Raw genomic sequence first — 22,724 nt, forward strand, 5'->3', positions numbered from 1 at the left:
CACAGAGAAAGGCCAAGTTCCTGCGTTTGGGGGTGGGACATGGCACCAGGTAGTACTGAGCAAATAAAAGCAGTTGATCGTTGGACTTGCTGATTGCCACCTGCAGCGCAGCCAACGGAGGCAGCCCCACGTGGCCAGGCCCCGCCCAGTCCACAGGAGAACCCACGGGAGAGACCGACCAAAGCTCTTGCAAGCCTCGAGGCGTGGCCTGGTGCGAGGAGGGGGTGCTCAAGAGCATTGTGGAGGGTGCCTGAGCACCTGCCTCTCTCCCCCTTTTCTTCTCCTGCAGGCTGAGTGGGGCCCATCCAGGACAAAGCCTCCCCTATGCTCCAACACGTGTACAAACACTCCCTTGACACGGCAGGAGAACTGGCCCCTGGTGGCACGCCAAGCGGGGCCTCTGTTCCACAGCCACAGCAAAACATCCCCCCCCCCCCGAAGTTTAGGAAAGATCTTTTAATATGGGCTGGAATTTCATGTATTGGGAATTTAAACGTGTGACGCCTTAGCACTTACTCGGTCTTAAATCAGAGTTTCTTTAAGCATAACAGCATTTTTAATTTGCAACCCACCCTGAGTCCTATGAATGAGGCAGCCAGAGACAGCAGAAACCTGGGCAGGGAAGCCCCCCTCCCCAAGAATTTCATAGTCACACGAGACCCCAGCAGAGGATTCATGGGGAGGGGTGGTGGTGGCAGGCAACAAGGAAGGAATCTATCGATTAATGTACATTCTGCTTTGCCCTGAAGTTAAAGGGTCAGCTTTCAGACAAAAAGAACAATTAAAATAATGATTAAAAATACCACAAAACATAATCCATATAACCAGCAACATTCAATGTACCAGTACAGGTTCAGCGGTGGGGGGTGGGGGAGAGAAACTTTGAACTTTGCCCAGCACCAAGGACAGAAAGATGAGGTGAGATCTTTGGGAAGAAGTTCTGTGGCCACCAGAGAGCAGCCTTTATTTTGGGTAGCAATTCATCTCACCTCCAAAGGTGTGTGGGGTGTCTCTCTCTTGATCAGAGCCTCTGGGGCAGGCAGAGATGGGACAACCTTTCCAGGGCTGCTTGCTGGTTGTAACCAGCACTTTGGTTGTGCCTAGAAACCACTAGGTAGCCAGAGAAGATGACAGCTGTGACTGTGGACAGCAGGAACCATCTGCAGCCAGGCCAGGGCATTTCGCACAGGCTGAAGCCCCCCAAGAGTCTTCAAAAGCAGCCCCCCCCCCCAAGTGCACTGCAGTCGTCTAATCCAGATGGGGCCGGAGTAGGAGCCGTTGTGGCTCGTAGCCAGACCTACCTCTCTAGGAAAGGCCTTTCTGATGCACCAGCTGATATTCAGCGGAGGTGCTGCATCACAGACAGCCACAACCTGCGGACATGAACCTGCTAAAAATGCCAACTTATTAACCTGCTTTTTCAGGGGAGTAAAACCCTACTTGAAAGAAGGCGGCTCTGTCCTTAACCCCTGGTAGGAAGATGACTGACGTCAAAACCCTTCTGTTTTGTCTGGGCTGAGCTTCAGTTTCTCGGCCCTCCTCCACCCCGTAGCTCCCTCCACGCACCGGCTGGCACACCCACAGGACTGCCCAGAAACCGCTCATAAGGCGAAAGAGAGCTGGGCATCGTCTCCAGCACAGGGGCAGCTCTGGCCTCCAAGCGCTCCAGTGGCCTGTGTAGAGGTCAAACACCACCGGCATGCAAGGGGGCTCCACAGGGCCGGCGCCTGGGGGCTGAGCAGAACCAGAACCACTTTCTGGTACTAGTTGGCCAGATAGGACCAGAACCCAGCAGAACACTCATCTGGGCCAGGAAGACACTTTGGTTGGTAGTTTTGAAAGCTTCTTGAGATGTGGAAAAATAAATGCTCCTGCTTCAGAGCAGCGCGGGCCCCTCCAGTCCAGCATCCTGTCTCTCACAGCCGCTGGCTGCAGGGCCAGCCAAGGGAGGGGCAGGCCAGCCAAGGGAGGGGCAGGCCAAAGCCGTCCCCCCCTGGTACCTCCAAGCACCGGCTGCCTGAGGCTTGCTGTCCCTCTGCTCAGCATGTCTTGGAGCCATTGATGGACCTCTCCGCCATACATCTGATTAACTGGCAGTGAATTCCAGTTTAATGACTTGAGCAAAGAAGCGCTTCCTTCTCCCCACATCCTCCACCCCATGCCGAATGTTATAAATCTCTGCCCTGTCTCCCCTTAGCCATTTTGTTTCTAGGCTGAAAAGGACAGACCCTTCCCATAGGAGAGGAGCTCCAATCACTTAATCATCTTGGTTGCCCTCCTTTATATTTTCCCCAGCTCTGCGGTGTCCTTTTTGAGACACAGGAACCAGAACTGCACTCAGTACTCCCAATGTGGCGGCACCACAGATGAATACAGGGGTATTATAATATCGGCTGTTTTATTTTCCTAACCATTCTTAACTCCGAGTTTGCCAGCTTCACTGCAGCCACACACCGAGTTGATGTGAGTCGTCCACTATAACCCCAAGATCTCTCTCTGTCTCAGTCTTAGCCAGTTCAGACCCACCCGCATATATTTAAAGGTAGGGTTTTTTTTGTTCCATTGGGCATCCCATTGCACTTACACACTTTGTTTGCAGCCTTCATGACCAGCCGAGTTCACTTGGAAAAGCTTTGCTGGATGTCTTTTGTGTGGAAATGAGAGACTCACTCCGTTGTCGGCACGAGGATGCGTTCACACCTGTTTGTCAGGGCTTTCCCTCTCCTGGTACTTCTCTAGGCCCACCTCGTTCCCTACCACAAGCTCCCAGACGCTTCAAGGGACCGAATGAGCTGAGCCAGATGGGAGGGGATGCCCAGGAGTGACTCATCCTGCAGCTGGGCTGTCCCCGGGTTCTGGAGCTCAGCCAGGGCTTCCACGGGCACACTGGCCATAGCAGCAGCACGGATGCCCCCCAGGAGGTACCAGTCCACCTGCAGCCCTTCTGCCAGAGAATGGGGGGGGGGTCCTCTATCGATTGCAGAAATAATGAGAAGCCAGGAATTTAAACTTCACCAAGTGATGGTGACGTCTCAGGACTAACCTGGAGTTCAACCAACAGCCCTGTAGACCTCGGGTTGTGCTGTCATGACACTCAAGGTCCTGCAGAAGCAGAAGAACGGGGAACAGGCTTTGATGGTCTGACCCCCCCCTTCCCCAGCACCAAACTGCCCCCTACATTGTGCAGCAACCCCACCCCCGATCCAGCACTTTTTACTGTTTAATGAAATCTCTTTCATTAAATCCATTTCCCACATTAGCATGGGATAGAGGGGGCTACATGGGTGTGACCTTTTCGCCTGCATCCCCTCAACTCCAAGGCAAGAAATCAAGGTCTGTGCATACACAGGCAGGATTATCTTGGCGGCAGGATTGCAGGCGGGATGGTGAAGGGGACTGGGGGGCGGGGGGGACTTTGAACTGAACTAGGCTTGATCTGTCCTGGATATATACAAGCAGGGAGATAAAGCAAGTAAAGATCCAAAGGCAATGCAATAAAACGATGCTGCAATTGGTGGAATTCACTACATTCATTAAATCACACGAGGCAAGAAATAATGCAAACAATTCCTAGTGAAAGCTGGCCTGTTACGCTGGATGTATTCTCTCCAGGCTAGTCCAAAACCTGGCCCCCACCTGTGTGGTTATGGGTGCTTCGTGTCCCCGAGAGACGGAGGAAGAAAGGGGAGAAGATGGGGGACATTTGGAAGAGAGGAGGGAGATGTGTGTGGGGAGGTTTCTCCAACAGTGATTCAGAAGGGGGGGGGGTGCAGCTGGGGTGGAGGGTGAAGGCATGTGGCCATGGGAAGTTAGGGAAGGAGGAAAGGCTCCATGCGACATGGTCCTGTAGCCTGGATGTCACCTGGACTCAGGAATGAGCTGGACAGAATAAAGCCACCTTTTGTCAGGATGACAGAGGGACAGCTTGGGGGTAGGGCAGATAGGAGGGGTCAAGGCCATGTAAGGCTTTATGTGTGACAACCAAAACCTTGAACTGAGCCTGGTGACTGACAGGTAGTCAACGGAGTGACTGCAAAATGGGAGTGATATGAAAACTCCACGTCGGTCCTGATAATAACTGAGCTGTGGCATTCTGCAATGGATTCTGCAATGCCTCTGGATTCAACAGAGTTGACATTGAGGGGAGACCCATGTAGAGGGCATTACAGTAGCCTAGTCTTGATGTTACCACTGCATGAATCCAGGTGCTATAAAAAAGAGCTCCAAGAGATCCTTTGGCAAAGGAACAGGGACAGTAGACTATACGCTGAGTAGTGTATAGCTGTTGAAAAATGTCATGTCCAACTACCTATGTCTTGTTTCGGCAATATTTCATCTCTGAATTTGGAATTACGCACGTTTTCAAATTTCTGCAGTCCGTAGCACAGTGTATTTTTTATTGACTGTTCCAGCCACTGATTGTATTTATTTACACTCTGTGATCCACCTTGAGTCTCAGTGAGAAAGTTGGGCGATGAACGAACGAACGAACGCTGGGTCAGAAGCGCTGCTCACATACTGAAGGTTTGCCCCCTTTCTGGGCAAAGGCAGGAAACTGGAGGGGGGGCGTCTATGTGGGGGACGCTGACAGGGCAGCGGTTGAGGTTGCCTTCTCACAGATGGGCGGTCTGTACTGTGAAGGAGCCCAGCGTCACGTGGCTGGTCCTACTCATTTCGACCTGGGGGTGAGAGAATCCCAGGAAGCCACAGAACCAAGCCTCGACATGGATGGCCGTCCTCCGTCCTCCCGGAAGCTGGCTGCCCACTGACTTGCACTTGCCCAAGCACGATCTTCTGGTTTGATGCAAGCGGCGCCTCTGGCTGAATCAGGCCCTGATATCTTGGGAGCTCCAGGTAGGAGCCCCGAGCATCACCCCAGAGAAACTGGCCTCGGGAGGGCGGAGGGACCAGACGGAACGCAGGGCCTCTCTTCCCTGGCTCAAGGCCAGCCTTCCTTTAACTCTTTAGTATGAACTTACTTGAGAGAAGTATAAGCAAGGACCCCCCCACACCCACACCCACACCCACACCCACACCCACGCAGTGCCATGCAGCATCCAGATCCCAGCTCAGCATGGCAACGTTCCCGAACTGGACTGAAAAGAACAGGCTTCCCACAGCGAACCGTTTCACACCTCCCTGTCCTTTAGGAATCTCACTCTGCCTGTAAGGCAAACCACTTTCAGCACTCCACCCAACAGGCTGGCAGCACAGTTCAAATTAGCCACAGGCACACCACCACGCAAGGCAAACCCTTGGCCTCAGTCCGACAGCTCTCCGGGGTCACAGGAAGAGGCCTTTCGGGCAGGAGGGGCCTCTGGGCTCACCATGGAGGGGGGACCAGCTTGGTATAATGGTTAAGAACGGCAGGACTCTCGTCTGGAGAGCCGGGCCTGATTCCCCACTCCTCCTCCACTTGAAGCCAGCTGGGTGACCATGGGCCAGTCACAGCTCTCTCAGAGCCCTCTCAGCCCCACCCACCTCACAGGGTGATTGTTGTTGTGGGGATAATAATGACACTGGCTTGTTAACCGCTCTGAATGGGCACTAAGTCCTCCTGAAGGGTGGTACATAATTCGAATGTTATTAGCACAGGCAGGAGAGGTCCACATTTCAGTGCTTGGAATGACCAAGGCAGCAACGCTGGCTGGTGAAATGTCTGTGGGCCCTCCTTATAAGCTTCCCTGGGACATCACTGGCTGACCATCGACGGAAACCGGGTGCTGGGCCACACAGTCCCTCACCGGCCAGTTCAGCAGGGCAGCTCTTACGTGAGGAAAGGTTCACACCGTCCCCTTAGACTGAGAAAACTGGACCCTCTCGGTAGCCTTGCTCCGGAGCACATCACAGACATTCGACCAGAAGACAGAGCTGAAATGCTGCTGCTCCCATCTGGTCAGAAGAGGAGAAAAGAAGACCCCCCCACCCTCCCCCCAGTCCTCTCCTGTCCCCTCCCTGTGCACTGGGGGCCTTTCATCAACAGGCTTCCTCACGGACCTTCTCCCTCTGCCCGTTATTACAAAGGCGGAGCATTGTGGAACAGTCACCACCGAGGCAGAAGGGACAGGCAGTCGGAGACCCTCTGGCCAGCTGAGAGAAAGAGAATGAAAGCCAGTGGACCCCCCCCCCAAAGCAAAAGGGTCCCCTGCCCACCCCCTTGTCCATCCCTCCTGCCCCCCATCTGGCTTCAGGTACCCTGTAAATGGCGCTACTGACATGAATGTGTGCTCTTGCAAAATCCAAGCCAGGATGCTCATACTCACGCAGGAATCCCCAGCAGCCCCTCTGCTCAGCCACGGGGATCCATCTTCCAGCAAGAAAGACAGAGCCACGTTGCCGGGCTCTGTTTCTGTTTCGTTTCACCTGCTCCGTGTGCACAAGTCAGCCCCCCCCCAAAGAAACTGGTCCTGGCTTCAAGCACAGACTGAACATTCAGCACACAGCTGGTGCCCAGATCCAGTGGGAGAGAGAAACCCAAACGCAAGCCGGCTGACCGGCAGCTCTAAGCTCCTCAGGCCCCAGGGCCAGTGGGAGGGTACAAAGCCCGGGGCCGAAGGTTCTAGGCTCGCCCCTCTTTTTTGGTTTTCAAAGGACAGGGGCAGAGGAGAGCCTGCTTTTTCGTCTGGGTACTGACTAGCTTGAAAAGTGGAAGGCAGAAGGAAAAGAGGAAGACCCGACGTGAGATAGCTGGGCCCAGTAAAGGAAGCCACGGCCTCCAGTTTGCAAGATCTAAGCGAGGCTGTTAATGACAGGGCATTTTGGAGGCCTTTCCTTCATGGGGTCGCCAGAGGTTGGAAGCGACTGGACAGCACAGAACACACATACTGACTGGCTTAAAGCAAACAGGACAGCTGCTCAGGAAAGACATCTTTGGGGGCTCTCTTCCTCTTTACTCTGAACGATTCTCTTCCTGTAAAGGCCCAGGGAGACGCCAGGGACACCAAACAGGGCCTGCTTTGGAATGGCTGGAGCCACCCAGGCAGGGGCGTTTCTCCACCCCCCTGATCATCAAGCATTTCAATCCCGTGGAGAACAGCAGGCAGCAAATGCTGCTACAAGGTAATTTATTCGAGGCTACCTTAGCTGCTTCTTGCAACATGGGCACATAAAACAGTGATTAAAAATCGCAACGACAACTTTGCAGTGCTCCAAAGAGCATCCATAGATTCCATCCAGGGACAAGAGCTGAGCAGTGTCTAAAAGCAGGTTTGGGAAATAGAAGGTTCCTATCATACAGCTGTACAAGGGCCAAGACAAAAATAGAAAAACAAGCCCCCAAATATGTACACAGACACCCCCCACCACGTGCAGTCCTCAAGTGCTCACTGAGAGGGCTACAGTACGTGACGCACGAGGGACCAGATCAGCCCATGCCTGGAGCCAAGTGCAGAAGGATTCCCCTGGGCGAGGGTCACACCGTGTGGACGTGCTCCCCACAGAGTTCAACAGCAACACCGGGGGGTGGCGGGGAGGACAGCAACAGAACTCAGTGGAAAATAAGGCAGCCCCGACAGAGGACAACGCTGAGATGGGGGTTTTTTTTGGTTTCCGTTGTGCTCCTTCCCCAGCAGACAGCAGAGCACCTCAATTCCCCTGGGCCGTTAGGAGCCACTTTCAGAATTCCCACGTGCAGAAATGGGCCACATCCGCCCAACGGGCATGACGCAGCTGCCACATCAGCCCATTTCTGCCACCGCCCCGAAAAACTCTGCCCACCTTCCCTGCAGTTTGCTGGTGGAATGTGCAGGGTTCAAACTCCCCTCTCCCCCACCGCAAGGCCCCCTCGTCACCTGCATTCCCCCTCCAGCAAAGAACGGCCAAGTCCAGAGATGCAGGCAGGGGGCACAGCAAGTGGCAGGGAAACCAGATCACACGCCCACACCACCGCCCTTCTGCCTCGATCGGAGAGCTCCTTCTTCTGTCCGGGCATCTTCCGCAGAGGGCAGGGAGGTGAAGAAGATCCCCCTGGGGTTCAAAGGGGCAAAGCGCCACGTGGCACGAGGTGCACAGAGTGCGGCCGCCGGGGGCTCAGCTGGCTTCCTCTGCTGAGCGCGACTCTGATTTCAGCTTGACGAACTCCTTGGCCACCTCATCATTTGTCCTTTGTGAGAGAATCCGCAGAACAGTGAGCCCCGTGTCGTCCATGTGCACCCTGCGCCCCAGCGGGCACCAGCACGCACAGCTCCCCTTGTCCGCGACGTCCCTCAGCTGCATCACAGCAATGCCCAGGACGCGGTCCTCACGGGCAAAGCAGTAGTCCTTCACGCACACCTGCAGCTCGTAGGCGTCCGGCCCGGCCTCATTCCCAAGCAGGCTGAAAGAGAGGAGAGAGGGGTGTCTCACCCGTCCCTTGCGAAAGGGGAGCCGGTCCACAGACTCTGCCTGGCAAGCAGTTGCTCCACACGACCCTCCATCTAAACCGGGGCTCCTCTGGAAAGGCAGCCCCCCTCCGCCCCAGAGGGGAAAAGCAGCCGCAGTGCCTCCAGAGGACGCCTTCCCTCTTTGTTCTGCCCCTCAAATTCTTGTTCATGTCGTAGGGCTTAAGACCGTGGCCAGAGAAATCGGCTTCCCACACCCCTTTTTATTTTTGTTACATCCAGCCTGATGAAGAGTTCTGCTGAACTCCAAAGCTTGCACACTGTCATTTGTCTTTTGAGTTGGTTCTAATAAAAAGTGTTATATGGACTGTATTGTTGTAGAACCCAGATATTGGAAACCTGTGTGGGCCTTAAAGTTTTATAGGGGCGGCAAGGGGCAGGGGGCCCCAAGGAGTCCAGCTTTTGAGGAAAGCAGGTGGAGACCTCACTGGATTACTTGCAGGGCCTGAACAACTTGATAAAAAGACCAGGCAGAGTAAAGAAGGATTTTCAGGGTCCACTTTTTTGCATGGGTTACCCAGGGGTTGGAGTCTGTGTTACGTGGCTCATCCTAGCAGAGGGCTTCCTGCTGCCCCCCCCCCCAAGAATGACCTCCCCAGCTATTCTGCCCCACTTGATGAAGGGGCTGCGTCTGCCAGGAGCAGAGCTCCAGACCATGGACTGGACAGCAGAGACAAGCAAGAGCTCTGGAAGGGCCTGCGAGGCAGACTCCTTTGCTGGTGGTTCACACGACAAGAGATTTGGGAACTGCCTGGCAGTCGCTTGGCTGTAAGCCCTTCATAACACGTTGCATTTTCCTCCCCAGGTTCTGGCAACCAGATGTGCCCTGTGAATTTCATGCTCAGAAGTCAGTTCCCAAAATGTAGGGCGAAGCGGCTCAGGCCTTCCTCCTCCCCAAGCAGTCCCAGGGGGCCATGCTATTCACAGAAACTGATGGGCTGGCCACCAGGACATGTGGTTTTCCCAAGGACATTCAGTGCGGGGAAAACAGTGTGTGTGGGGGGGGGGGGAGAAGCTCCAGCCCCCTCCCCTCTGGCGTTGCAATCCTGATCCAATCAGAGCTTCCAGCATGGAACATGCAGCACAGCCCTAACGGCCCAGGAAGGATGTGAAAAAAACACAACATGCAGCGACGTCCTGTATGGGGAGAGGGGGGACACACATTCTGGAGCAGAAATCAACAGGAGTCTGGTGGCACCTGAAAGACTAACAGAACTTGATTCCAGCACCAGCTTCCGTGGACTGGCCCACTTCTGCAGGGGCCTGAGCAAGATCCCACCCCCCACCCCCCTTGATGTTGGAGGTGCAGAAGAAAAAGTAGTTCTCTAAGAGTCTCTCTACACAATACTTTTGACACGTGCTCTTCACATGTTGGGAGACACAATGTTAGCTGGGAAGCATCGTTTTAAATGACAGAGCTGGTGGAGATCATTCTGGAGTGGACAGACTCTCTCACAGTCCTCTGCCACCTCTGGCACCTCCCCTTCCGGAGACTTTTCCCTGCTGAGGCTCGGTTAATTCAGGGACCTGTGCAGCGCTCCATGGGTGTTCTTCGCTCCACTCCATGCCTGTGGAGCATTGCAAAAGCCGCCTGCTTGAAAGCCTTCCTTCCTTCGCATCGCTCATACAAACTGGCTCATTTGTGCTTTACATTTGGAAGGTGCCACAAGTCCCCTGCTGGTTTTTGCTCCCTGCAACAGATTCACAGCCCCCACCCACCCCCCCACACACACTCCTGGAATCACACCTCATGCAGATCAGGAGAGGTGGCTAGCGGGAGAGCCGGGAGATATGAACAGGGGAATGCTTTTGCCTGGGACAAAACCGTTTGCCACAGAGGGCAAGAACGAGGCTTGGTTGTTTAGGTTTACGCCCCACCTTCTGAGCAGAAGTTGTGGAACAAAGCAAGAAATGACAGCTCCAGGTGGAGGCTTGGCAGATCTCTCAAGAGACTCAAGACGGGGTGGGGGAAAGAACAGGTGGGATTTATTTATTTTTATTTAGATATTTATACCCTGTCTACAAATCATGATTCTCCTCTAACCTGTTTCATCCTCAACACCCACCCAGTGAGGTAGGTTGGGGGACACACACACTGTGTGCTGTTTTGTTCAGAATTGGAGGAGCGAGACAGGCCCCGAGTGGGACAGGGTGCAAGGAGCATGGAAAGACTTACAAGTGGAATGTTTCGTTGTACTTGGGAGTCCAGTTGTTACTCTTTGACTTGGTGGTAAATTTCCGCTTCTTGTCGCTTTGGTGTGGTCCGATCATGGTGACCTCCACAAAGGGGCGGAACATGCCAGACGTTTGCCACTTCAGGTCATTGGCAGCCACGACTGCACGAGAGAAAGAGCCGAATGAACCCACGCTTCATGAATGCCGGTGGTGCAGAGTGGCCACCTGGGTACAAGACGGCTTGAGCTCCCCCACCCAATGCCAAGTGGCCATTCTCTGTGGCCGGCAGGAGGGCTGCAGGCATCAAAACTGTCTGGTGCGCAATCTACAAGGCAGGGCTGGCTGCAGCTGGGGCCGGGTATGCTGTGACAGCTGAGCAAGGCCTTGGCAGAGCCCTCTCAGGGGCTGCTCCGGAAGGCAGCCTGGCTGGCAGAGCAGAGCAGAGCTAGGCTGCTGCAGCGCCTGGGAGCCCAGCGGAAGGACGTGCCGAGCCCCTCCCCCCCCGGGCTGGCCTGCTGCTCCTACCTTTGACCGTGACCTTGTGCTCTCCGGTGCCCGGGTGAGTGTACAGGTCGATCTGGATGGACACTTCGCCCACAGGGTCATCCACGCCCGAGCCTGAGAGGAGGCAGAACACAGCTCAGCGGCAGGGATGCCCAGCCCAGGAGGAAGGGCGGCTCCCCGGGAAATCTGCCAGTGAGCCTCCTGCTGCCCCCCCCCCCCGCTTCTCTCCGGGCTAATCATGTCCACAGGAGTGCCTTGTGCCTTCTGCTTTGGGCTGCATTCTTTCCCCAACCATCCTGTGACCAGCCCAGCAGTTGTGGCTGCTCCCAGCCTGCCCCTTGGAAGGGATGCCATGGGGCACAGCCCAGCGCGGCAGCCTTGTCTGTTGGCAACAACACTGGAGTGTGGAGGGACGGGCACAGGCCCGCCTCTCAGTACTGCAGTCTGTTTATGTGGGGCCTGTCGCTGTACATTGAGACAAGTTAGACGAAGTGAAGACAGCAGGTGGGGAAGCCCAGAGAGAGACAACGGGGATGGGGGGGGGACGGGACATGGGCAGAGGTTGACACAACGTGGCTTCTTTTGCTGGAGATGCACACACAGGAAACTGCGAGGCAAACACACTCCCATGGGGTGGCAGAGAGCTGGCAGCAAAAGCCACACCCGGGCTTGGCTTTGGCAAACAGGGCCAAGCCCAGTTCTGTCAGACGCCTGGCGCTCTGGGTTCAGCACACAGCAGAAAGGGTCGTTGGGGGTGCCAAGTGGAGTGCGTGAAAGCGTAAGTGGGCAGCAGAGCCTTGCAAGCAGAGGGGGCCCTGCCCACTGGGGACGCTGTGAGGCAGCTTCATTTAGGCGGAAGGCCCGGGGGCCCAGTCCTGGCGCCGCCTGTCCAAAGGGCGTGAAGGGCCCTTGCCCGAGACCAGAGCGCTGCTGCCCACAGGAGCAGTCCAGACTGGCCCTGAAAGGCGGACTCAGGAGGCCGCTCCGTGTGTGCCTTTCAGACATTGCGCAGATCCGCCATCCTGGCAGCTTCAGTGCTCACAGGGCGCCCAGCAGCGCCTCCTGCCATGTACAAAGAAGCAGGCCGAACACGCGGCCCTGCCTGCTCTGCCCTGCCCTGGCAGCAGTGGTGAGTCTCGGGTTGCTGCTGCTCCCGCTGAGAGAGATGCGCCAAGGAGGGGATCAGCCACAGGCGAGGATGCGGGGGGGAGGGGAGGGGTCGGAGGAGGCGGCTTCAAAAGCACATCTGTAGCTGGCTGATGTCATGGCAACATGAGCCTGGAACATACCCTCCTCGGAAGAAGCCTCTGCACTTGCCGTAAGCCTAACACCTTTCCCACCACGTACTGTCGCAAGCAGCAGGCAGAGCAGAGAGAAAAGAGACCCGTTACAACCCAACTGGCCGTGATTCTCGGCCACCCGATTTCCTCTTTAGGCTACAAGCAGCTGTGGAAACGCAGCCCCAGAGTGAGATTCCCGAGGCAGACTGGATCTCCGAGGAGGCTGGGAGTACCAGGTGGGCCCGCAGCCAGAGACCTCGTAGCACGGGTGGCCGCCAGGGCCCATAAGATGGGGACGGAGGGGTCTCTAGGTCCGCAAGGCAAGAAGGCCCATGCTAACAGCTGGTGCTGCTCCCTCCACCCGCCCCCCGCAAGCGCTGACCCGGCACAGGATGTGTGGGTGGGTGGGGGGTGGGGTGAAAGTAGCTTCAGGCAGCATCTTTCCCAGGCCTGCAGCTGGCTGGCTCTTGGCTGCTTCCCCATCACGTGGGAGGCAGGCCCGCTGTGCACTCTTGGCCGGGCCTGTCGCAGGAGATCACCCGCTGCCCTTCCAAAGGCAGAGCTAAACGCTACAGTCCCATGCCCAAGTCAGATCGCCAGCTGGAACTGGTCGGGCTGGAAGCACGCAAATGCACTCTCTCGCTGGGGCAGGTCTGAGGGAGGGCTGGCTCAAGGCCCCTCCCCACATCCCTGTAAAAACGTGCGCCACATCGCCAGGGGTTCTGGGATGCCTCTCTCAGATTGTGCTGCTTTTCAAAAAGGCTGCTGCCAGGAGAGGGTGCTTGGCGTGCCGGCACAGACCGGCTATCCTGGCTGCCCACGAGAAACAGCCGTGCTGAAGGTGAGCGGCCACCAGGTGGTGCTGCTGAGCTGCATGGACGGAGGGCAGCCGTGCGGGTTCCAGCCCCTGTTGGGGTTTGTGTGTGGGGCGGGGGGGGGGGGGCGTGTCTCACAGCACAACCTGCAACAGGGAACCTGCTCTGGGCCTATGGCTGACCCCAGAACACCTGCCGTGGCTGACCTCTTCCAGGAGTCAAAGCACACTTGACTGGCTTCGCTCCCGACAGGAGTGGGAGGGGGGCCGAGGCCCTTACCTTGCGCAGTCTGCGTCTGGACGAAGGTCTTGATCAGGGTGTCTGTCGTCTGGGTGTAGAGGGAGAGGGCGTAGCGCAGCGACTGCAGGTCCGAGCTCTTCTCCAGGAAGGTCTTCTTCAGGCCATTCCCACCGGCATGGAAATATTGCTGGGGGAGAACAGAGGCAGCTGGGGTGGGGGGCCACAGGGGAAGCTCAGCCGCCTAGACGGGCCCTTCACAGTCCAGAATGCAGGCGGTGAGGGTCCCGGCTGGAAAAGAAGGCCTTTTCCCAGGCCTTCTTTTCCTACCTTCTCCCAGCAACTCCAGGGAAGGAGATCTCTCTGACCCTAGCCCTAGCCGCCTAAGCCTTTCTCAGACTCTACACATTCATCTGAGCTGGACGGACGGGAAAGCACCAACGCCACCCCCTGCCCCTTGACCCAAGGGGAGCCCAGCGTACTCAGATGCAGCCTGGGAAGGGGTCCAGGAAGAGGGAGTGTGTGGGGGGGTCAGGTTTGGTTCCACAGAGTCTAGCCCCATCTCTGCCCTGGCCGGATGGCCCAAGCGAGCCCCATCCCATCCTGCCTCGGAAGCTACGCAGGGTCAGCCCTGCTGAGATGGGAGGGGAGGCCACTGAAGAGGTCCAGGGGCCCAGGGCAGGGGCAGGCCATGGAAAACCACCTCTGTTCGTCTCATGCCTTGAAAACCCCAGCAGGGATTGCCGTAAGTCGACTGTAACTTGTAATCTGACGAAGAGAACGTGATTCTCGAAAGCTTATGCTACAATAAAATTGGTTAGTCTTAAAGGTGCTACTGGACTCTTGTTGATTTTGTAACTTGGCAGCATTTCACACACACACACACACACGCACACACCCATTTCTTTTACACAATAAAGCTTTGCTCTCTCACAAGACACAGGGACATTTATTGCCCTGTACAAGTATTCTCATTTCTTTAGAACCTATTTTTAAGCTCTTGATCATTTGGAACACGCAGGAACGTCCCTTTTAGGGTCCTCACTGGCGGGGGGGGGGGGGCTGCAACTTCCTGCAGGCATTGCTTAGAGAGCAGCTACGTGGTTCCCGCCCGGCCCTTCCCTCCTGCTGCTGCTCCACCAGAACCCTCCTTGCCCCGCCAACGCACCAGGGACCCCCCCCATATCCCCCCATGCTGTTCAGCTGGGGCTGGGGGGAGGGAACGCTCAACACTCACCTTGATGGTGTCGAGGGCCAGCTCCAGCACTGCGCACTGCTTCGGGGTGAGGCTCCGGGTCTCCTCCCTGGCCATGTGGTCCTGGAACCGCAGCAGGTTCCATATAAACACCGGCTTGGCGCAGGGCCCCCCCCCCCACAGTCCGAGGGGACCCGAGCGAGGCAACAAGGGGGGGGGGTGGCCTTCCTCCCGCTGACCAGCAGGGGCTCCAGTTTGCTTCTGATCCGTCATGCATGTCACATGGGAAGCAGGGCCTTTGGGACAGAGGCACTTCTGCACATACCCCCCCCCCCGTCCCCCCAGGAGGGAAGAAGGGGAAGGTTCCCTGCGCAGTGCAAAAGAAGCCCTCCCTCTTGCTGCCCCTTGGAAAAGCCGCTCTCCTGACTGAACGGCGCAGGAGCTCCTGCCCTCTCTACTGGCTGGACCTTGGACCCGCTGCAGCTGACCTGAGCACCCTTTCTCCCGTTCGCCTGAGCACAGCCAAGGCCCACCTCAGCTCACACAGCTGACTCCGGCCTCTCAGGTTCTCAGGCAGGGCTCTGCCCACCCAGGAGACAGTAGACCACGCGTATTCCACCAGACCGGCCCCCCCCATCCCCGGCTCTGCTCCTCCAGTGCTCTGCAGCCAGTTCTGAAGGGCTCACCTGGGGCCAAACCTCCCTCTTCCTCTACAGGGGACAACCCCTCCCTCATCATGCGGGTGGCACCTGTCACACTGCATATGCATGCGCATGAGGGGAGGCGGAAGGGGAAGCTTTTAGGCCTCGGGGCTTCATTCTTGCAGCGGCAACCAGCCAAGGGGGACTTGCAAGGTGTGGCCAAGCACTATGAGATGCGGAAGGACGGCGCAGGAACTCAGAGGCACCTTCACGGCAGGAGCGGCCACATTTAGGATGGACGGGGTGACAGGAATCATGCCAGGCACAACACAGACACTGAACGCACAGGGCCCGGAACAGGCTCATGCACGCTGCACTCGCCACAGGCAGGGCAGCTGGAGGGAAGCACGTGGACTAGCTACAGCACGGCCAAGACCAATACCTTCAGTTTTGACAAATGTCCCAACTCCTTAGCAGCACTGAAAATCAGCTGGGTCCCCTACGGATGTGACAAGCAAAAGAGGGAGACGGTTATAAACCCCGCCGTGAACGTACGGCTGGGGGGGGGGGGGCGAAGGGCCCGCACAGGCCCGAGCTCTGTCAGCCGAAAAGGGCTCTCACCCCCTGTCGCTACTTAAAGGGGGCGAGGAGCCCAGCAGCCCCACAGGGTTACACCACGAGAAAGCAGTGGGGCAAGGCTGCCTGGAGGCAGAATACGTTGCCTGCTCCAAAGGTGGGATGCTGCTTGTGGCTGGGAAGCCAGCAGCCTCCTTGCCTCGCTGCCCCCCCCCCCGCCCCCAGCCTGGAGGGGGACAACTGCAGTCAGCTGGGACTGGGATCTTTTGCACGATGGAATCACACAGAGTCACAGAGTTGGAAGGGGCCATACAGACCATCTAGTCCAACCCCCTGCCCAGTGCAGGATCAGCCTAAAGCATCTCTGACAAGTATTCATCCAGCCTCTTCTTGAAAACTGCCAGTGAGGGGGAGCTCACCACCTCCCTAGGCAGCTGACTCCACCTTTGAACTACTCTGACCGTGGAAAAGTTTTTCCTAATAAAGACACAGCGGAGAACACCCCCCTCCTGCTTGTTTAGCTAAGCATCTGGTGCCAGGTCCTGAGGAGAGGCGGACGGGCCACGCAGCGGATCCTGCCAGGCCTTTGGACAAATCCAAGCACATATCAGAGCAAAGCCTGACATCAATGAACCGTATTTCAAGCTTTCAACAGCTGCTGGGGTTAACCCTCGAGCAACAAGCCCTTACAGAAGCCTCCTGGGTATGAGCCAGTCCAGCTCTGGCTCCTGGAAGTCAACAGGCAGCAAGAAATGGAGCCCCCTTTGGACACCAAGCGGAGAGCCGACCACGCCCAACAACCCGCCAGAAGCGATCTGCTACGGAAGAGAGAAGACACTCCCGAAGCTGGGATCACGCAGACACCCACCCACCTCCGACCGATCAGCCTGACCAGGGAAGAATGTCCCAGGACGGCCCCCCCTTTGCCATCCCAGCTCCCCCGGCAACAACCTCAGAAAAGAGGCCTTATCGCTCCTGGTTCAGATTCTGCCTCAGCCTTTCTGGGGGTTTGGGGCAAGTCACTATTTTCTCAGCTTCCGACTCTGTCCCCATCTGTAACATCAGGCTAAGAACACTGGCCTACCTTACAGGGCTGTTGCCAATATGTGCTCAAAGAAGATGATAAGCTGGCTTCTGTGCCTGCCCCCAGCAGCCCCAGCCAGGCCCACTGCAGAGCAGGGATCTATGTGCTTGTTAGGACCTGAGGCACTCCAGCCTCTGCTGCACGACTCCCCTGCAGAGCAGACACTCCCTGCTAAGTAGCAGGCCAGCACCTGAGAATGCAGGGAACAGAAGTGCTCCCCATGCCCCACCAGAACACGTAGCCCGGAGCTTAGTGCTGCCTGCAGAGGTCTGGGACACAAAGCCCCAAAATCTGTCTTGCCATCGGCCATTCCCAGACCTGAGTGGAGAAGACCTCTGCCTCTTCCATTTACCCCTCCCCCCTCTACAGAGCTCCAGGTGCCATGCACGGCCGTTCCCCTTCCTTCATTTTTTCCTCACAGCCTTCCTGTGAGGTAGGCAAGGGTGAGAGCGACTGTCCTGTGGTCAACCAGTGAGTGCCGTGCTGATGCACCACTCAGCTCCATCTGGTCAGCAACACCAGCCACGGCGGCCGAGCGGGACTAAGACACAACATGGCCTTGTGATTCCCAGGCAGCCCCTCCCCAGGCACACTGAAGGCCCTGGGTCCAGCCACCCTGCACAGGGGAGCACTTCCACAAGGGGCTAGCTCCCCCGGCAGGAAGGAGAATGCAGAGTCTCAGTTCAGGACTCACATCCTGACCTGACCCCCGAGTATAATACCAATCAAAGCTATCGTCAAGCCCATGCGAAGGGCAAGGCAGTTCCCTCCTCACTAACTGCAACCTCTGCCCCGTCCTGCTGCCACGTTTGACGGCTTGGTGGCCCCGCCTAGCAGCCCCACAGGCCCCACATAGGAGTTTGCAAAAGGCAGGCCCAGCTCTGGCTGCTCTCACGGACAACATGGCGCTGCAGTCATAGAATCACAGGTTGGAGGGGTCCTCTATGGTCATCTAGTCCAACCCCCTGCACAATGCAGGAAATTCACAACTACCGCCCCCCACACCCCCAGTGACCCCTGCTCCATGCCCAGGAGATGGCAAAACACACAGTCGACTCCCCAGGAGGAGGGAGGGCGGGGCTTACCGTGTGGTCTGTCAGAGGCGGCAGAACGATCATCTTCTCCAGGGTGTTCATCACGACCCGCCAGAGGTCCTTCAGCACCCGCTTCAGCACCGTCTTCTCACAGACTGCAGCAAACAGGGTCAGGCTGCAAGGGGAGAACCAAGCTGGCTTCAGCCGAGAGAGCCTCACCGGGTGCCTCTGGCAATGCCCAGCGCGCGGCAGCCGCAGCCCAGCGTAGTTTGAAGTGGGTGGCCATGTTGGTCTGCAGTTGAACAGCAGGACCTGACCCCAGTGGCACCTGAGAGACCCACAGGATTTCCAGGGGCTGAGCTTCCGAGAGCCACAGCTCCCTTCTCCAGGTGTCATGGGAAGGAGGCAGCTCCAACTCGCAAGCTGAACACCCGGAAAATCTGGTCGGTCCCTCAGGTGCCGCAGGGCTCAGACCTTGCTGTCCAGCATGTCTCCCAGGGCAGCCAGTCCCAGAAGGCCACAGATGCATCACACCCAGCAGGCCTGCCCTCTAGGATCGGATCCGCACTTTCTTGAAAGCCACCTGAGGCAGTAGCCAGTCACATCACTTCAGCCACATGGTCCTTACATTTGATGATCCCAAGAGTTAACTGGTACCAAAGCGCAAACCCCAGACCCAAAGAGCTTAGGGTCCCTCTCCGGATAACACCAGGAAGCCTCGGCAGGAAGTGAGACAGAAGACGGGAAAGGGAAGAGGCAGCCGGGAGGACGGGCCGTGGGAGTCAGTCCCAGAGAGTCCCCTCTTTCCACATGCCACAGCCTCAATCCAAATTGTGCCAGTGAGCGGTGGAAAGAGGTTTAGCCCTGATGCACCTCAACTGCACAACAAGCAATTTGGAAACGAGCGGGCAATGTGGGACTCTCATCACTGAACGCAGCTGGCTCCAGCCAGACTCTTTTTCAGAGATGGAAGATCCACTTTAATTGGGTGACATTTTGATGAAATGGACTGGAAAGGTCCCAACTGTATAATATAGACAAACGTGCCTGCACACACACACATTCCCCGCTCGTGTTTCCTTTGCTTGCTCTGAACTGGAAGAGGGAGAAAGCCAGTTGCAGGCGCTGTTTGCCTATAGCACAGCCCACCCTGCCTTCCGCCTCCCAGGAATCCCTCCTGACCCACAAGGCCCATGGTGATTCTTCCATGCCTCAAGGCCCGCTACGGGGGAGAGCCATTCAGGAAGGGGAGGAGGAGCCCAGCAGAGGGGCCACCGGGCCCTTTGGGGGGGCTCAGTCAGAGAGGCCTCCATCAGCTTGGCTGAAAGCCAGCTCTGCCCAAGGCTCCTCCCATCTCTGCCCCTGCAGCAGATACCCTCTGCAAGTCACCCCCACCCACTTGCACCTCTTGCGCTCGCCCTGTGCCTCTCCTTACTTCGAGCATCTGACGAAGAGAGCTGTGGCTCTCGAAGGCTTACGCCACAATAAAGTTGGTTAGTCTTAAAGGTGCTACTGGACTCTTTACTGTTTTGTCCTTACTTGCTGTCCAGAAAGTCCATTAAGGGCCTCAGGACATTGTCTGCATCTTGGGCCACGATGTTTGGAGCGGCGTTTCCCGCCCCCTTCACTTGGCACAGGATGTCCGACATCTGCTTGACACACTCGTCAATCCGGCTCTGGAAACTGGAGACAGGAAAGAAGAGGCAGGATTACCCCTCCGGAAGTCAGGTGACTGCACCAAAATCTGGGCGTGTTCAGAGAGGGTCTTGCCACCAAAACACACCACTGGGCAGCTGCTGAACAGGGGCAGCCTGGCAGCCCGGCATGTGCCGGTGCCGGGATTTCTGCCTCCAGGCATGCAAGCGTTTCCGCCCCCCTCCAGCATCATTACATTCCAGCATGCAAAGCACCACGTTCTCCACGGCCATCCTGGGCCAGGCAACCACTAGACCGCATCTCCCTACTGTTTAAGGCCAAGAAAACCAGGCCAGGGATCATCAAGAGCTGCCTGTTGCAAATTAAAAGGGCTCCACGTGCGGCGGCTGCTGCCAGCAAGGGACTGACCCAAGAGAGAGGCACCAAGCCCAGGACAGAGATGTGGAGGGAAGGCCCAGAGCTGAGCCCCCCTCCCCCCCCTGTGCTGAAAGCCCCCGGAGCCCCGCAACTGATCGCTGTCCTCGCTGCTGGAATCCACAAGTTTTGCCGAAGGGCAGATCCGGCTCTGGCCAGGTCGCCTTCCAAACAAGGCCCCTGGACCCACAACCAAACGCCGGGCCTGCAGGCTGGAGGACACTTTTCTTCTGCTGTGAGTACTGGGGCGGGTGGGTGGATGGACCCCCAAGATGTTCCTCTCCGGGGCCCTGAGAGCAGCCCTGCAAGGAACGGGGGCGCTCGATGCTCCTTAGAGCCATCACCTTGCTCTGGGCACTTTGCCACAGGCCAGAGGAAGAAGCATTGGACCGAGAAACAGCCCAAGGGCAGGCCCTTCTCTCCAGGGACAAGGAGGCTCGCCCCACTCACCCCCTGCGAGGGACTGCATAGGGGCAGGGGAAGGCGAGGGCTTCTCGGGGAGGGAGGCGCCTACCTGTTGCCGAAGACGGTGCTCAGCTCATCCAAGACATTGTTCAGCTTCACCTGCAGCTCCTTGAGGGCGTCGCTGGCTTCTGGGTCCAGCTGTGGACAAAGCAAGTGGGCCTGAGCCGGGTAGGCAGGCGGAAGGCAGTGGCTGGGGCACAGGGACACAGAATGGCACAGCGGTAGGGTCGAGAGCCAAGGTATCGCTAGAAGACTGGCACAGAACTCAAGGGGCACGACAGCAAGAGCAACAAAACTCACCAGCTGATATGCCTGCCTGGCAACAGAATGTCTTGCCTGGCACACAGCCCCGTTGCTAGCAATTGGCACAGCCAGGGAACAGACAGGGCACAGAATTCCAGCCTGCTAAAAGTCACAGGCCGGACCCCCCCCCCCCCCGGCCCTTCTACCTTCAGCAAATGATCTTGTTTGCTGGCTCTTGCGGGGCTACAGACTGCTCAAGCTGCGGTGAGTCAAAATGGCCAGGAGGCACAGAGCTCACGATGGAGCCGAGGCTGCCTGGCCAAGCCCAAGTCCTCCTCTGCAGGGGGCTGAGCGCCCCCTCTGGCCTCCTGGTGAAAAGGACCCCCTCCCTCCTCCAGGGGCCTCGAACGAGACAGGCAGTGCCACAGGTCCCCAGGTGCTACCTCAAAACCCTCTTCTCCCCTGCAGGGCAGACATTCCAAAGGGGAGCTTGTTCTGCCACGTGTGGGCATTGCTCATTTCTGGGCATCGTGCCAGGGGCTAACAAACTGGGCTGCAGCGTGCCTTTTGCTGAGACGCAACCCCTTCTTGGTCCAGCTGTGGAACATCCCAGCGCCACATCCAGCCCCCCCACCCCACACACACACACGGGCTGCAGCATCAGAGGCTGCTCTGCCTCCTCAAAGATGGGCCTGAATGATGAGCCTGGATGAGCAAAGCAGGGACTGCTTTGGGATGGAGGAGGCCTCCTGCTGAAGCGCCTGCCTCTCTCCTACGAGCCCTTGGGGCCCTTAGCGGACATCCCCTACCCGAGGGGCACAGCCAGGTCCTCCTTCCAACCCTGGGGGAGGTGGGGCGGGCCTTCCCTTCACAACCGGGGCACTGAAGCAGCCTCGGGGCAGCGAACAGCCTGGCAGCACACTCGGGGCCTGCCCTTGGGAGCGTTCATATGAGAGAAGAAAGCGGAGAAAGGCCACCTGTGAAGGCAAGCCCTGTGGTTTGCTTGCAGACAGAGCCCCCCAGCCCCGACTGAAGGCGTCCCCCTTTTCCCAGGTAGCCAAAGCCTTGCTTGGGAGGGGGGCACACACACACACACACACCCTATTCTTAACTGGAAACTGTTTTCTTGTAGCCAGAAGGAAACGACACAGGAGATCGGTCCGGTAGGCAGGGCAAACCGGTTTGGGAGGGAGGGTGGACCTTCCTGCCTTCTGCCTCCCTTCCCTCGCCTGCTGCTCACCTCCCGACTGCACCGCTGATCTGAGGCATGCGCCCCCCCCCACAGAAGGCTGCCCCCTCCCTCATCCTTACACAGCTGCTACCAATTCGGCCCTTGTGTGAAATTCAGCCAAGAGGCACCCGGTGCAGGGCTTTCTCCACTGTGGCTCTACAACTGCAGAACGCCCTGCCAGAGTGAGTCTCTTTAGGCTTTGGGCTGTTCTCAAACAAAAGGCTGTGCTCTCCAGCCCGAGTCATCTCTGGCAACCCTCTTGGCGGCTCTGAGTCAAACTGCTGCCCGGCAGGCCACACCGGCTGTCTCTTGAATCGCCTGAAAGGCTGGGAAAGACAGCCAAGGGCAGGCGTGGCCCACGAGGTCCCCCCCCCCCCGCCATCCACAGGGCTGGTTCTGAGCCAGGGCTCCCCTGGGGCCCTCAGAGGGAGGGAGGAGGGGATTGCCCACCCGAGGAGAGGCTGACTCACAGCCCAGCCCTCCACTCACAATTCAGGCCAGCAGGATTATTAAGACTGCTATTACTGCAGGACTACTGGCTGCAGGCGGCTATCGTGCTAGCACCGGTGGGGCAGAGAAAGTGCTGCAGATGACTCATGGGAACTGCCAGATGAAGGGAGGGATTTCTCAGAGAGGAGGAGGAGGAGGAGGAAGAGGAGGGAGAAGCACTGGGCTAGACACACTGCAGGCGCTTGCTAGATCTGAGAGCAGCCGCGGGGTCACTCGCCAGGTCTAGGAGCAGAATCCTCCCCCCCACTCTACGCAGACTAGAAGCACAGCCAGAGGGAGACCCTGA

At 57.5% G+C, this 22,724-nt stretch overlaps 1 protein-coding gene across 1 annotated transcript in view; it reads right to left on the minus strand.

The window, feature by feature from the left end:
• Positions 1-7,054: 7,054 nt before the first annotated feature.
• Positions 7,055-22,724, minus strand: part of UNC13B (unc-13 homolog B) — a 189,573-nt gene continuing 173,903 nt past the window's right edge. The window contains exons 31-39 of the mRNA XM_054986491.1: positions 20,504-20,592; positions 19,459-19,602; positions 17,971-18,094; positions 15,668-15,724; positions 14,627-14,707; positions 13,432-13,579; positions 11,079-11,171; positions 10,555-10,714; positions 7,055-8,314 (exon numbers count right to left, since the gene is read on the minus strand). Of these exons, the coding sequence (XP_054842466.1) occupies positions 8,029-8,314; positions 10,555-10,714; positions 11,079-11,171; positions 13,432-13,579; positions 14,627-14,707; positions 15,668-15,724; positions 17,971-18,094; positions 19,459-19,602; positions 20,504-20,592 (1,182 nt within the window). The 3' untranslated portion in view covers positions 7,055-8,028. The remainder of the gene's footprint in view (positions 8,315-10,554; positions 10,715-11,078; positions 11,172-13,431; positions 13,580-14,626; positions 14,708-15,667; positions 15,725-17,970; positions 18,095-19,458; positions 19,603-20,503; positions 20,593-22,724) is intronic.

The sequence above is a fragment of the Eublepharis macularius genome, chromosome 8 (assembly GCF_028583425.1).
Source record: "Eublepharis macularius isolate TG4126 chromosome 8, MPM_Emac_v1.0, whole genome shotgun sequence".
NCBI lineage: Eukaryota > Metazoa > Chordata > Lepidosauria > Squamata > Eublepharidae > Eublepharis > Eublepharis macularius.